Consider the following 16,516-nt stretch of genomic DNA (forward strand, 5'->3'; position numbering starts at 1 on the left):
TCAATCAGTGTTGGATGGGTGGGTGGATGGATAAAAAACCAAATCTTTAACGCCTAGTAACAAGAAATGTGAATCAGAGACTTCCCTGGTGGTCCAGTGGGTAAGACTCTATGCTCCCAGTGCAGGAGGCCCAGGTTCGATCCCTGGTCGGGGAACTAGATGCCGCAACTAAGAAGCCTGCATACTGCAACTAAAGATCCCGCATGCCACAACTAAGACCCGGCACAGCCTAAATAAATAAATAAAGTGAATCAGATCAAAGATGTTTTAAAGGCTTCATGTTGGATTTCAAAGAGATTTACCGTTAGGTACAGAAGATAAGAGTTAGTGACCAAAAATTATTGGACTTTAAGTGGGGTTACAGTAGCAGGAAAAATACGACAGAGAACTCAGTGGAACTCCAGGAATGGGGATGGAAAGCAATTATATATTTAACTGGTTTTCTTGAGAATTGCTAAATTGCCTCTTGGGGTTACTCAGGAGTGTGGTATGGAAGGGGGGGAGTTTTTTTTTTTAAATTTATTGCAGTATGGTTGATTTAAGATGTTGTGTTAGTCTCTGGTGTATAGCAAAGTTATTCAGGTATACATACATATACATATTCTTTTTCATATTATTTTCCATTATGGTATATCACGGGAATAGAGTTCTCTGTGCTATACAGTAGGACCGTATTGTTTATCTTGGAAGGGGGAAGTTTATATGCTGATGTCCTTTAGATTGGGAATTGGTGATCATAGTTTCTATTTAAAACCTTCCTAAATATCCTAAAGATGGAACTGCTCAAGCCTACTGAAAAATTTTGGCAACCCCCAGCCTCCAATGGTTAATCATTTTTGACAATGAAATTGTAGGAAAGAGTCTTTGCTACACACAGACCTGCTCTAGGGTTCGGTATATGTTCTAACTTTGCCCCCCACCCTTTTTTTTTGCTTTCACTAACTTCAAATTGGGTGTGGTCTTTAGTCTACTACCCGGGCAAGGCCTTTCATGTGTACCTGGGCTGCCAGGCATTCACCTTGGTCTCAGAGGTTTCAACCATTTTAAGATGCCACCTGTCTACCTATGCCACTGGGCAGGCTGGTGTGCTGGGGACCACGTGGAGACAGTGCTCTTTATAGGATGATCTGTTCCAGAGAGCAGACTCTGCTGGGGGCTTTTCGGGAATGATCTCGTCAAATCCTCATAAACTTTGCAAAACAGGTATTCTTAGCATCCCCACTTTACAGATGAGGACACTGAAGCTCAGAAGAGATGAAATGACTTGTCTGTGGTTATAAAGTTGGTGAAACAGTAGAACCTAGATTAAGACTGTCTCTGTCTGACTCCAGACTTAACCACTGTACTACAATGAGGGTTTCTGATTTTGTTTTGTTTTTAAATGGAGATGTGCTTCACAGAGACAAAGAAAATAATAAAAATCATGTTCCTGCTTGCATCTCCAAATACTTTAGAGCGGTACAGACTGCTCTAAAAGCCTAAGGCAGTGTGGCTTCTAACACATGCTATCAGGCCCTATGGAAATAGTCAAATTCAACACAAAATGTGTTCCCTCCTGGAGCCCAGGAGTCCATATGTTGCTTCCCTTTAACTGGGACGCCCTGTACTGACAGCTTGCCAGGGCACACTGTTTGTACTTGTAGACACTTGCTTCCTATCAAGGAACAGAGACAACCGTGTTTTATACTTTATTTTCTCTTTATCTGGAAGCAAAAAATCACTGATCATTTCAATTATTCCTCCCCCCTACCCCTTAGATGGAATGCACATGTTTGTGAAAATGGAATTAAGTTCAATAATTTATGATCAGAATATTATAGGTAGATCAGAAATGGCCCCAAGTCATCATCATTTATTGGAACAACTTTGAAAATATTTAAGTGAAGTTTGAAACCAGCCTCATGGACTATCTTGCCAATGATCTTGTACTATTTTGCAAAATATAATAAAAATATATTACCTATTTTTATCCACAGTATAATTTTAAGTCATTCTCTCCTCCCTGAGTATATTTTCATCATGTAGGTATTTTTGACATCACGAAGGTTTTTATAGTATTGGCGAAATCTTGCTTTAACCAACACAGAATTATTTCATGGACTCCTGAGTGAGAAGCAGCTGCATGTACTCATTCGTTGATTCCTTCATGCAGTGAATAAAGGGCCAGTTCTGTGCCAGATCCTTGATAGACGCTGAAGTTACCGTGGTGAAGAGGACACGCATTTGGTCCTTAAGCAGCTCCCAGCATCAGAGGAAACACCTCAACCGTGTAAGTGCTGTGAGCCTAACTGCAGGGGGCAGCAGGGAGGGAAGGGGAGTCACAAGCAGAGAAAATATTGCATTTCTGTCTCCTAAGGCAGGAAAGCGTTTGTAGCCTTCCTCAGAGGAACTGAGGGTTGGAACTTACACTGAGAGAGGTATTGGCAGAAGAAGAAATAAGTTAATTATTTTGGCCTTTGTTCTAAGGTCATTAAGAAGTAGGAGAGGGACTTCCCTGGTGGTGCAGTGGTTAAGAATCTGCCTTCCAATGCAGGGGACATGGGTTTGATCCCTGGTCGGGGAACTAGGATCCCACATGGCACGGGGCGACTAAGCCTGTGTGCCGCAACTACTGAACCCACTTGCTTTGGAGCCCACGAGCCACAATTCACTGGAATGGGCGACGCTGAAAGTGAGTCCCATCGTGTGGAGGGAAAAGATCAAGGGTTCCATTTGGATGCCTTGGACTTGATGCCGGGGCCCACCATTTGGAAATGCGGGCAGAAGGGGGCACACTGTAGGGGCAGGTCAGGACTAAAGGCATAACACTAGCAGCATGAAGGGGGTTGTTCAACCCCTGCTCTGGGAGAGACAGCCCCCTGTGAGCATGTAGGACAGGAGGAGGAGGGGGGAGGGATGGGCCCTGGAGTTCTTGGGAAGGGCAAGGGTGACGTCACGAGGAAGCCGTCTGAGGGGTTGAAGGCACTTGGCTATGTGAAGCTGAAGCTTAGGAGAAAGTTCTGGGCTGGGGCTGCAGGAACTGGCATTTAGAGGGCAGCAGAAAGCGTGCGGGCAGAGGATATCCCCTAGAAAATTCGAGTTTCTGTGTCTATAGCTTTCCTTCTGATAACAGGTACTGTTAGCCGCTTGGTTACTAGAGATAGAGATAGTCTGGAAGGTAATGATTTCCAAAGAAGAAGAAGGAGGAGGCGGGGTGAAGTGCAGGGGCAAGGTTTAAATCAGAGGCTGTGAGTGTATAAAGACTATAAAAGGTTTGTCCAGCCTGGACATGAGTTTCCTTCTTATGACCCCCTTGCCCACTCAAGGCTGGGCTCCAAAGTTGGTGCTCAGCTACCGTGAGGGAGGGACGGTGGTGGCCTGTGTATTGTCTTCTTCTCTGTGGACTGGGCCACGCCCTCCCGTCAGCTAGACCGGGGCCTGGCCTACCTGTGAGAATATGATGAGCAGTGTCTGCTTGCTGCCACAGCCGCTGCCCCGCTTCCTTCAAGGCTCCCGTGCCGAGGGCAACACTGTCGAAGGATCTTTGCTCCAGAGGACAAGGTGGCATTGTGGACGTATCTCTGACTGAGTCCCCGAATCCACAAATGTCACGAGGGTTCAGACCAAAGTTCTCTCCTTGGAGAAGGCATCAATACACAGCCGAGCAAGTTTGTCTGGCACCACTTCAGCCTTGTGTTCGAAAGTCATGCTCGAAGGCCTTCCAAGTCACTCAGCCAAGAAGGGAGCGTGCCGTCCAGGGGACCGAAGAGCAGGGCCAGCGGCCAAGAACTGCCCCCACCTCTTCTCGCGCTCCTTTCTTATTGCTACAGTAATAATTCTTCTGCCTGGACATGTGGTATTTGCCTTAAGAAGGGCCCTCTACCAGTAAGGAAGATGAAGCCACTCTGGGCTTCTTACCTGAAAAACCCCTTAATTGGAAGTGACAAGACCGAGAGGCCAGTGCTTCCCTTCACTTTGTCCCCAGCTCCACGTCCTCTTACCTAAGATGGAACCGCCTTGACAGCTATTAAAAAGATAAGCCACTGCTTCTCATTTAAGCTTCACTTAGCTGTGATTAATCAACAAAAAAGACCCAGCGTCTTTTCAATCCTCTGCAACCTTTCCAGAGCAAGCTTTTCACCGGATAAGCTTTTCTGTCATGCATCAAAGGCTATCACAGCCTTCCAGGGAGTGTGCTGTCACCAAGAGAGTTCATGGTGCCACAAGCTTCAGAACCAAGTTTCTGAAAACATCACAAGGATCGGGAACATTCCCTCCAAACGATCCTCCCCACTCCCAACCTGGCCTGGGGCTTCAGATGCTAAATAACAACAATAATGTTAAGAGATCTTTATTATTCCAAAAATAAATAACAAGATAATCAAAAGTTCACTCTGGAAACAATGGGGACTGCAGGTAGATACAATAGATTTCCTTTAAATACAGTCATTTCTGGGGAAGGAGTGGGCAGCCTCAGAGCGGCCCTCTCTGCCCTCCCACCTCCCACCCCATCAACAGCGGTGGAGATAGGAACAGGGTTGAAATAAGATAATTAGCAACAGCCTGACTCTGTGTGTGTGTGTGTGTGTGTGTGTGTGTAGGAGAGAAAGAAGGATGAGAATGAGTGTCAGGGTGGCTGGTGGGGGCAGGGTTTTTGGTTCTCCAGTGCATTTCACTTTCTAAAGTCTGCCCCACCTCCACCACGGCCGCAGGGACCCAGAATCCACCGTAACTGAATGTGAGCTGAGGCTCCCCGTTTCCCTCCGGCATCTTCACTGAGAAATCAAATACACTCTCCACTGAAAGACACTGCATGCAAAGAAACAAAACTAAACTTGGCTAATTTTCTGCTGTTTACTCAGAACTCGAGCTGTGCGTAATGGCTTTGTCTTTTCATAGGACTCTCTGGATGTCTGCATCAGTGGGGTTGCTGCTTCAGGATATAAGCTCTTATGGAACAGGGCCTGTTGGGGTTTCCCCCGCCTGGTCATTCACCCATTGCAGCCCTACATGCCTCGGGATGTATAATAAATAGTTCTCCATGAGGAGGATCCTAGGGTTATAAATAGGCAGTTCAACGGGGGAGGGTGGGGGGTGGTCTTAACTGCTTTGCTGGATTGTGAAGACCGCCATCAGCCCAGCCGCAGCCTGCCAGCTTACACCGTTCAGAGTTTGAGTAAGCCAAACGACGTGAAGCCCGTTCCGTGGCTCACTTGGCTTGGATCAGTCACGTTGACAAACACCGAAGCACCCGGTTGCAATTCAAAGACTCCTCCCAAGTGAATGGATTGCTGCCCGCACGGTTTGGAGGAACTGTGGGTATTTGCGGCTCTAAGTAAGATTCTCTCCGATCCACTTGGGGACTTCAGGCAGAGGCTGGCTATAAATGGAGCTTGACTCAAAGCTTGCCGATTGGAACAGAAGGTGACTTGGGCATAGATGTAATAGAGTCCTTGTCTTTTCACGGCCAGCTGTTTTCCGTTTTCGAGGGTTACCAAGTTGGTGCTTAGGGTGTAGTATCCTTTGGGGGCCCACTGGAGAACTGTAATTGGAGAGGGAAAAAATCCATGGTGAGGCGGGGCATACACAATTCAGATTCTAACAGACAGTAGAGTTGCGTGTTGGATACTGGCTTCATATAGGAGTGGAAGTTTGGGCCCTCAGGGACTCTGAGGGACCCATCCAGCCCTCAGAGTCTGTTGAGGAGCCACGGCTGACCAATCAACATGGGGTGCACAGTCAAGTGGAGCTCGGTTCCCATCCAGACCTTATTCAAGCCTGGGCAAGTCGCTTAATCTCCCTGAATCTCAGTTCCTTCCCTGTAACCCGGGGCTAATGTTACAGCCTATTTCAGAGACTTGTTGTCAAGATGAACCCAAGTTAACAGAACACAGTGAGTTTCCTTCTCCCTTTAAGACCTCTTAAGGCCAATTTGCCCTTGAACTTAAAAGAGCGCAAGTGACTTAGAAATCTCATGTCATAAATTACGCGTGCCAAAATACTCAAAGTCCTTGCTATATTAAGTCGTATCTTGCTTTCCTTGAATTTTCCAAAAAGTCAAAGACTTGCTGATCTCGCTCTTGCTCAGCCTCAGCACAGAGAAAAGACCCCATTTCTTCCTACCTGATCATGCTCTTGCAAACCCGACCCGCCTCCCACAGCAAGGACTAAAATTAGGCAAGGAAGTATGAAAATAAACCTGTCATTTCACTGTGTGTTTTTGATCTCCCATTGTAGTGGGCGCCACCAACTCGAAAGTGCCTGTATTCTTGTGGCTAAGCCGAAGTACCCACCAACAATGTGCCATTTTCTTGACTGAGATGTTGAGTGGGTTCAAAGTAGTGTGTGCAGCCGATTTCAAATCTCAGCTCCCACAGAGACCTAGACTGCTGGGGGTGGGGGGTGGGGGTGGGGAGAAGTGAAAGTACTGATGCATTTGCTTCCTTGACCTTTTTTTTTTCCAACTCCTATTTGGTGGTCTTAGGCCTATCAGGGTGCAAGACCCCACCTGTGAAGACTCATCCCTTGGTAACTAGGAAAGGCATCCTGAAATGCCTGACATTTCGTGGGCCTCCGGATCACTCCAGAAATGCTTCATTATGATGTTTTTACTTCTGGACCATCTGATTGAGAATGGCAGTTTCCCTGTCTTTGAATCCACAGAGTTTATTCTTGTAAGTCCTTACCTAATTTTCATCCTTGCTGTGAGATGTAGATCAACTTTGGAGCAGCATGACCAAGTAGGTCTGAGAGGTTTGTGACTGGGGTGGGGTAGGAAATGTGACTTACTTCTCACCTGATCCCCTGTAGACCTACTGTGATGTAGACTGTCAACCATGCTAGGACCAACAGCCGTCATGGGCCTTTTGGCAGAGTACGTGAGCACCATGAAATCTATCCAAGGCAAGCTATGCTTCTAGGAGGTGTCTCTGTTGCTGGCATCTATCCAATCTGGATTGGATTGTATCATGTGGATGACTGTCCTTGTTGGGATATTTTCCCATAAGTGTATTTTATGAGAAAGAGTACTTGGCAGAATTATTAAATATTGTGGGAGTGTTATTAAAAAGGGCTTTATGTTACTCTTCTGACAGCTGAACTGCAGTGAAGTAAGCTAAGAAATGACACCTTACATTTGTATAACACTTGACAGAATAACTTTCTTCCATATTAGCTGATTTGATGCTCAGAGTCACCCTATGAAGTGAGACAGGAAACCGCTGCAAAGGTAAAGGGACTTGCCCAAGGTCACCCAGCAAGTGGTAGTCATGGTTCTTAAACCTCAGCATTCAACAACTTTCTATCCAGTGCTCCTGCTCCCATACCATGATTTAGGATAACCACGTATGTGTTACGGCCACTGAGAAGTCCAAGCCACCTCCGAGATGAGGTCCTATCTCCTTTCCTCTCTCTGTGTGTGTGTGTCTCTCTCTGTCTATGTCTCTCTCTCACACACGTGCGTGTGACACACACACACACACACTGCTTAGAACTCCATTCCGGAGCACTGAGCTAAAGTTTTCCAAGACTGCTCTGATGCTCTTGGCCTACATTTATGTAGATACGGGATTTTCTGCTAGTGTGCATGTTTCCATCCTTTTATCAGATGTGCCACATTCTCCAACACCAGCTATCATGAGGTACAGATTTGGGAAAAAAGATCTAAGGGCTAGAATCATGGCAGAATGTATATGGAAAGAAAATCATTCGGAGTTGAAAAGACTACACTATGTCGTCTGTTGTTACTTCATTGGAAAATCTAACATCCTGGCACCTATTGATCTTTGCAAAATGATTTTACCTTTAATTTCCCTGAGGTTGGCCCCAATGAGGCTGGGGTTAATCATACAAGGATTGGCAGATGGCAGGAAATACCCCTCGAGGCCCATTTACACGCAGTGAAGAGGGGTTAGGATGAGGGATGCTAGCAGTCAGGAGGTCACTACCTGCCATCTCTTCTGTGTTGTCAGAATAATGGTCCCTCCACCCAGTAATTCATCACTGAGAATCAGCCACAGAGCAAGAACCTATGAGGACATCGGGATTGCGTCCTACCTACTTTTGTCCCTCCAAGTCTCATCTGTGCATTTGAGCCCACTTTAAAGACAAAGGCAAGCTTTGTAAATTGGGCCCCAGAGGAAGAGAGGAGCCTACTCGTTAGGCTGCCTTGCTTTATCCTCCTGGCCTTCCCCCTTCGGTGGCTGATGCTCAGATGCTTTGGACTTACCAGATGCTGTTTTACTACTGGCCTCACTGATGACATGTGCTGCGATTTGAGGATCCTGATCACCTGAAATGAAACCAAAGGCCAACTGTCAGGCCAAAGAAAAACAGAACTGTCCCCAGAAGGATTTGGTCTATCTCTGCAGCTGGGTCCTAGAGACTGTACTTAAATAGGTTATGTGAAAGGAAGAATAAGATGGCCTGAAATCCCTCTCACAGAGGGAAAAGTTGGTTACTAAAATCTGAACAATCGAATTGGCTATTTCAACTGAGCTCAGTCTTCCAAGAGTTGCTCAGTACTTGACTCTGCTTTACATAGATTGACACAGGCTACCGAAAATGATCTTCATTAAAGACATTTCAAATCTTGCTTTGAAGAACAACTCCCATCCATTGATCATCTTCGTGGGCCCCAAGGTCATGTCTGCACACTTAGCTAGTAAGATGCTTATGGTGTTTGATGTGGTCAAGCACTGGCCACATTATTATACCTCTAATTGTCGTTCGTGCAAAAGGTGTCCACCTTAATTAGATGTGCTGATCTCCTAAATGCAGACACAGTGTGGAAGTTTCTTTTTTTTTCCAGTAATGAGCCTGGAGCTGGACACTTTGTAGGTTTCCTCTAAATAATGAGTCGAGTTGCATGACCTAAATGACCAGTTTTTTTAAGTGTATCATTTTCCCAAAGACTGCTAGGCAGCACCCACATGAACTGTTTCCTCAAACTTCTTGGTAATTAACAGACAACATAGTACCACTCAACATATTTTACAGTCATTCTGAAAGCAAAGAAAGCCTTCATGGAAATAAGTGACCCTTGGCATCCAGACCAATAGTTAAAGCAAGCTCTTTGCCTCAGAAAACAGTATCTGTAACTCTGTATGTATGTATGTATGTATTTCTTTGTGTGTAGTAAATTTACACAAGCCATACCATCTTTTACACTGACTTTGTGATGTAGTAGTTTCTCTAACACCCATCTACCAACACTCCATTTTCCCCATACTCAGATGCTCAGGTCACTTCAGGCATTATTGTATTTGGTTTGGAATGCTACATTCTAAAAGGAACAGGGAAAGTTAGTGTGTCCAGAAAAGGACCTAAACTAGGACAGGAAAAAAGCCTGGAAAGGGTCATAGGAGGAACAATGGAAGACACTGAGGAGGTTTACCCTGGAGAAGAAAAGGCTCAGGGGCCATGATTGCTGTTTTCAACATCTGGACAGCTGCAGTGTAGAAGAGGAATTATATACTTTGTTTAGTATGGCCCCAAAGAGCAGAACTCGATTCAGTGAGTGGAGATTATACGAACAAATTTCAACTCCAGAGGGGAAAAGACTTCTCTCGAGTATACCGTAATCTTATTATAATCATTAGAGCCGTTCAAAGATGGCCCAGACTGCTTTATGAGCTAGAAGGTGTCTAGGCATGTTTGATCAGAGGGTCGATGGTCAGTGCTGTGGTGAAGGAGATTCGTGGTCTGGGGATGGTGCAGGATTTGAGAACCGTCAAAGTCCTTTCCAACCCTGGGATATTTGAGATGCTCTGATATCAAGAACAAGGCTGTCACACTGAATCACTCCTGGATCCCCGAGGCACCACTGGCCATGGTTCCCCATGGAAAACTGTTATCCCTGAGTGAGGAACGACACTGCTACCAAATGCTGTCCGTCTTGTCATCTTATCCTCTGTAGGTGGGACTAGGCTGTATGGTTGCTTTGATTAAGGTGTTGAAAATAATGTGATTTCTTCATACTTGGTATTGTCAGCACTAAAGGAACACAGCCTTCGCCATAAATATGTCCATACAAATCCTTTCCAAATCACAGGCACCAGATAAGGTGTTGATTCGGCAATTGTGTTTCTGTTTTATTTCCAGGGCTAAAAGTTCCCTGATTCCACACTGGGTTGTTCAATATAATTGGCCTAACGCTTCGTTTTAGTTTTTAAGTATTCGTAGAAATGGTAAAGAGCAACCTACCTTTGTGCATTTCAAAGTTTTTTTCTTTCTTCTTCACTTCTTTGCTTTGCATTATACCCTAAAATAAGAATCATGGCAAAAGGTCATTTTGACAGGAAGTCTGGTGGGGGTGCTTTAGAGGGAGGTTTCATTCATTTGGCACCTGTCATTACTCTTGTTGCCTGTTTCTGGTGAGGATTACCATCTAGACTCAGATCCTGTCATTAATTCCATCCTACCAACTGGGAGCCCATGGCTTTGACAGATGAGCTGACAGCCCAGAAAACCCAGGGGGGTGAACCTGGAGACAGAATGTGGGCTTTATTATCTTCCAGTGCTCTCTCCAGACCAGAGACTGCTATGCTGACCCCTCCTGCGACCCTAACCTCCCCGGTTTTGGCAGGTATTGACAAATAATGCTGAATGGGGATCTGATTCGACCCTGGGAACCAGTATATAGAATATTTATATACATAAATCATGGTGTGTATCTAGTAGAATAATATTGGTCCAAAATCTCTCAGGAAATGGAAATAGTAACTTTGACCTCGGGAAGAAATCCCAGATGATGAAAAGATCCTCAGACATTTTTAAATTTTGTTGTCCCTTTCAACGGGCCGAAGAGATTCTCTCGTTGCTAGTTGCCTCGTGTGGCCCATTCTTATTTATAATAATCAGCGTACAGGAAACACAGGTAATCTCCCAGTGTGGCTAAGGTTCCAAGGCAAATGCAGCACTTCTCATTAGCAACTGCAGGAAGGCTAGGGGCACTTAAAGAAGCTAGCAGAGAGTGCCATCTACATAGGTTGGAAGGTAATAAAGGCTGCTGTTGCCAGTTTAAAGATTTAAAGATGCTGAAGAAAAGGCACAGTGAGCTTAACTGGCAGGCATGAGGTCACCCAAGCAATCCGAGACTGAAACCAACAGCAGAAAATGTGAGATGACATTCCTAGGCTGGGCTTAACCCACTCCATCACCCTGGACTCTGAACACAAAGGAGGAAGGCAATAGTATTTTCACATCTTCTGATAATCAAAGTCTTGTGCGCCTTCCCGTTACTGGAATCAATTTTCTACAGCGCCTTCCTTTTCGTCCCTCCCCTAGAAGAAATCAGTGTTGTTACTGCTGAGGGGCTCGTTGTAGGCTTGGCTCAGGTGCCAGATGTGAGGGTGTAAGTCACGGAGCCTAACCGGGAGCCTGCGCCTTGAAACGCTCGCATGGGGTGCAAAGCTTCAACTTTCCACTTGAGCTGAAGTGTGGCAGTGTGAAAGTGCGGCAACAGGAAAATGTTTGTGAGATAACAAGCAAACAAATGAGTATTTCGTGTCTGTTCAAAAGATGGAGTGTGATGATTGATGTTGAGATACTTTTAGGCTTGGTGGTGGCATTGCTGTCAGGGTTTGGCCAACATGAAAATGTGAAGTCAGCAAAGTTTGTCTTTTATGTGCCCAGCCTCGCCTTGCTGTGAACTTTCCCCCAGCCACACTCCCCAGAGCCTTTTTTCCCCTCTTGCTTTGCTCCCCACCTCAACTGAAAGACTTTTGAAAGTTGACTTTCAGAAAATCTGGAATTAGTTATTTCCCTCTTTCTGGGAACTCCATGTGGCAGGGACGGATAGCTTGACCTTTAACTCGAAAAGGAGAGGCTTTGACCTTAAAGAGATCAAAGACTTCTAGGGCACTGGCGAGCAGACAATCATGGAACTGATCATTCTAGCAGGGAGTGGAGGGGGAGTAAGTTTTAATGTGAAATTATACTATTTAAAATGCTGCCTGCATTTACCCTAACATCAGGCCTGAATTCCATCATCCACCCAAAATGACAGCTTGGTGCTACCTGCCTCAGGAAATAATGATTTCCTTGTCACAAACAGAGATTGAGTGACCACTGGGTAGGGAGTCTGGGGGGAAGAAGCAGCCCTGGGTTGATAATTGGATATGATGATTTCAAAGACCCCTTCCTGTGATTCATACCTTGGGTTTCCCTGGACCAGTCAGACTGTGACCCAGAAAGAAAGCCTGCTAACATTAGCTAAGAATATAAATAATCCAATTTGGGGGTTATTTTGTAGCTGGCCTATTGGGTTAAAAAAAAGTCCAAAATATTGTTTTAGAATGAGAAGTGTCATGGAATGGATATTGGAACGGAGATCAGTCATTGGAGCAGGATTGGGGAGCTGGAGTACTTTGTGTCTGACTGTCGTGCATGGTGTCGGTGCAGATGACATTGACTCGGACTCTACCCCGCAGCAGTGGAGGCAAGGGGCTTCCTCTATTACACGGAAGGAGCCCTGGCAGACATGCTTGAGAAGGTCTACCTTTTCAGAGTATGAAACTTGGGAGCTTTTATTCATGCAAGCTTAAGCAGAGAGGCCGAACTGACTTTCTTCCTTACCTTTCTCCTGAGTAGCTGATTTGGGAAGCTTTACATATCTGACCTGAAATACAGCCATGAGGAACTGGCAGTACAACTGTAAAACTCTCAGTAAGAAAGAGGGAGAGAGGGAAGAGACCAACAGCCACTCTCACTGCCTTTGGGGGGAACTGAAGGCTGATCATGTAATTATAGGATGTTGGAGCCGGTAGTTCCCTGGCAGATCATCTCTACCCTCTCATTGGATAGATGAGAGAACTGAGGCCCAGAGAGGTGAAGTCATTTGCCCAAGGTCACACAGCCCAGCACATTAAGTATTCTATTTGGATTATTAAGTGTTGTTCTCAAAGTGGCTTTATTCACATTTAAATGTGCAACACCTTCCAATACTGTGTGATACTGGCCAGAAGCCTCGAAGAACCAGAGAAACTCAAATCACTTTCAAGCCTTGCAAATAAAGAGGAGTCTTTCTCTAAAACCTAGATTAAAGAACCTAAAAGGCAGCAGCAGATTTGAGCTGCATTCTGATTCCTGTAGGTGACTCAGGAATAAGCTCTCAGAGCTGGATTAAAAGACACACCGGGGACAGTACAGGAGAACAAGAATAAGCTCAGAAATAAGATCTCAGGCCCACACTCCCGGCTGAAATTACACATTACTTATATGTGAGAAATAACTCCTGTTGGTTTCTCCAGATACCCACCCACCTGGCACAGCGGTGCCCTCAGCCTGGATGCAGCCTCATAGTCAGGACCCCCAAGTCTCCTGAGGGCCCAAGGTATCTGACTTAGTGTTCTGAGGGGGAGACAGGCAGAAAGACTTCTCGATGTTCTTCTTTTGGAGAAAGAGCTCCTAGACCCCTTGTCTACAGCGGCAGAACTAATGTTGTGGGCGCGTCCTCAGTAAACAGTCTAGAAACTCCTGCTTTAGGTACCCATCATATAGGCCACTGCAGTGACTTCATGCTGGGCACCAGTCTGTTGGGCTAGAAGACTTCACACTTTCTCTGCCTGAGGTCTGGATTGGCCCTGGAGCTGACTGGCTCCGTGAGCAGGTGGTGTTATACGGGGTCTGGTGCGAGCGGTGCTGAGACAGTCCATCACACACTTGCCCACACCTCTCCTCACAGTAAAAGGAAAAGATCTCACTTACGTGGCACCTGCAATCCCATCATGAGAGAAGCGTTCCTTCATCTGTTAGAGTCTATCAGTGCTCAGAAGTCCCCACCACCCCCAGTAAAGGCAAACCCTTAACCTGTGGCCCGCCAACGCTGCAGCGGCCAATGGTTGTTGCTTCCCTGGGAAATGGGGACCAGACCCTGGGTCCATAGTGGAAAGGCATCAGGGTTTGGATGGAAAGATAAGAAAATGCAAAAAACAAACTTGGTGGACTTCACCCTTTTCCCTGAGGAATCTGCACGTCTGAATCCATGTGTATGTGTGAATGTGGCCATGAGAGTGTGTCTTTTCCCCAGAGAGAGTCTTTTTTATTTTTCTTAAGGGCATTCCTATGAACAACCACACTTCCTACTTTCCTTTCCCTTTTAACCATAGGATTTTGGCTTCATTTTAGCTTTTTTGATACACACACCCATATATACATGTATGTACATATGTCTCTAGTATATATATATAACACGTTTCAACTTTTACATGGTCAGGTTTTAGTTTCCCAACCTAGCAGGTTTCCCAACAATTGAGGTCCTTACCTTGACCAGGTCTTCAAACCGGCTTTTAATTTCCTCACAATTCAGTAAGGATAAGGACCCCTCTCCTTTGTTGCATCTCTGTATCGTTTTCATGAACACAAAATCTTCATGAAGATTCCTTTCATCTTCTATCTATTTGTGAAATAACAGGGACATGAGACATTGTAATTCTGCAGGCAAATGCAGCTAATGATGTCTGTCTCTACAATCACTTCCATGGCCTCAACAATGTGAGGACTTTGCAGATATAAATGGGGAATAATAGCAAGTTAGTATACTGGATTATTGATATTTGGTACTCGCAGTTTAAAAGATCTACAAAAACCAGCAGAGAAAATGTCATGTTGTCTGAAAGGCTAGGTAGAAAACACAGCTAGTGTAATGAAATTTCATCACAAAGTATACATTTTCCCATGTATTGTAGCAGCAATGCTCTCTAATAGTCATATTTCCCATTGCTTCAGGAATGATTGGTCATTAGAAACGTAGTCTATAAAATAGTTTTCTGCTGAGCTAATTTGCCCACTTTGTTTTAGTGTTTGTGATGCAGTGCTTCAGAAAAGGTAATTTGCAATGTGTATCAATTACTCGAGTTCTAATTACATCTCTCTGTTTTTAACTTTCGTATTTGCAGAAAGCATTTGCATTTTTAAAGAAATCATCTTTCATTCCCAACGTTAACGAGATGTTTTATTTTCCAATGTCTTAGAATAATTAAATGTATGGAATTCACTTGTTTAATTCAACTGATTCTGTGCCATCTTCTTGTATTCAGATTACATTTTTAGATTCCAAACAGTTAGCCGGCGGCTTTCACTATTGTTAGGAGAACACCCAAGTGCCAGGGTAAATTTGAGTCTACCCAGGTCAATATTTCCCCTGTAGAGGCTAGGCTTATGTCCAGTCTTTTGATTGGCAGAGGCCACCAGGCCAAACACAAACAAACAACCAGACCCAGAATCCCGCTCTTTTCTTAGCAGTGAAACCTAAAATTTGAGTGACCAGTGAATTGCCTCACTCGTTCCTGCTCCACCTTATCCTGATAGAAAACCTCATGGTCTTAATTCAAGGTTGGCATCCCAATCATCCCAATAAAGGCCACTCGAACATCCTTGAAAAAACGCAGCCTCCAGATGCTGTACATCCACAATTCCCACATCCAGACTTTTAGGAACAGCCAAATAATGGATGAAATTTCTCCTTTTCATCTATGATTGATATTTTGTCAACACAGCCAATAATGCTTGTCAGTGGAGGTGGGTAAACGCGTGCAAACAGGATAAATCCTAATGGTTATTTTTCTTAAGAATGCAGAACAACCTATTAACTTACTCCACTCTTTTGTTCTGTATATGTAACTATTTAATAATGTAAAACATCTCGGAGGGAAACTGAGCAGCTTGCAACTACAATTAGCATTTGAAGAATTATACAGAGAACGCCACTTTCTGGGACTTATCCATGTCCATGCTAACCTGAAGCACTATGCATTTTCAGGTTAAATTGATGCTCTCCTTCTCTAGTTGGAAATTTAGAAGAAAAGCAGTTGTCTCCATCAGAAAAAAAAAACAGTTTACTTTTTAAGCAAAACCTTAGCAAGTCATTATAGCTAATGTCTGTGGAGTACTTACTTTGTGCCTGGATCTGGTCTAAGCCTGAATTTAATCTGTGAGGTGGGTACCATTAACATCCCTATTTCTCAGATGTGGAAACTGAGGCATAGACATGTAAAATAACTTGCCCGGGATCACAGAACTAGTAGAGGACCGAGTCAAGATTTGAACCCAGCAGTCTGACTCCAGAGCCAAGGCTCTTGACCAGAGAAAAGAGTAGAACATCTCACTAACTAGACCACAAGCACTATGCCACAAGACCACTTATCTATTTGGGTTCTTACCATTGTCCATCATTTGGGTAGAACGAAAACCAACCAACGCACACATCAATAAGAACTCCAAATTTAGTTAATAAAGGCCCACGGTTCATCTTACCTTGTCCAATCTTCTGTGAAGATATACAGCAAAAAGCGCTGACCCAATCATCTGGGTGATAAGAAAAACAGTAAGTAAATACATAAAAATTTTCATACTGACGGGTTGTCCAGTGGCCACAGAGCGAGGAGAAGGTTGGCTATACGTTTCGATCATGCTGTGTTAGAGTTGAAATGATGTCTTCTGACCGAGAAGGTGGCAGAGGCAGCATGAGAAGACTGTCAAAGTGGCCACCTTACTCAGGATTAGTTAAGAGCGCACAATCGTCGCAGCCCACACTTCC

General features: G+C 44.7%; 1 protein-coding gene across 1 annotated transcript; it reads right to left on the reverse strand.

Annotated features, from left to right (window-relative positions):
- Nucleotides 1-4,988: 4,988 nt before the first annotated feature.
- Nucleotides 4,989-16,430, reverse strand: CD40LG (CD40 ligand). Its single transcript, XM_057718668.1, has 5 exons — nt 16,234-16,430; nt 14,243-14,374; nt 10,183-10,240; nt 8,207-8,269; nt 4,989-5,521 (listed from the first exon to the last, which is right to left on the reverse strand). The coding sequence occupies exons 1-5, from the start codon at nt 16,387-16,389 to the stop codon at nt 5,145-5,147; spliced, it is 786 nt and encodes a 261-aa protein (XP_057574651.1). The 5' UTR covers nt 16,390-16,430; the 3' UTR covers nt 4,989-5,144.
- Nucleotides 16,431-16,516: the final 86 nt, after the last annotated feature.

This window comes from Hippopotamus amphibius, chromosome X (genome assembly GCF_030028045.1).
Source record: "Hippopotamus amphibius kiboko isolate mHipAmp2 chromosome X, mHipAmp2.hap2, whole genome shotgun sequence".
NCBI lineage: Eukaryota > Metazoa > Chordata > Mammalia > Artiodactyla > Hippopotamidae > Hippopotamus > Hippopotamus amphibius.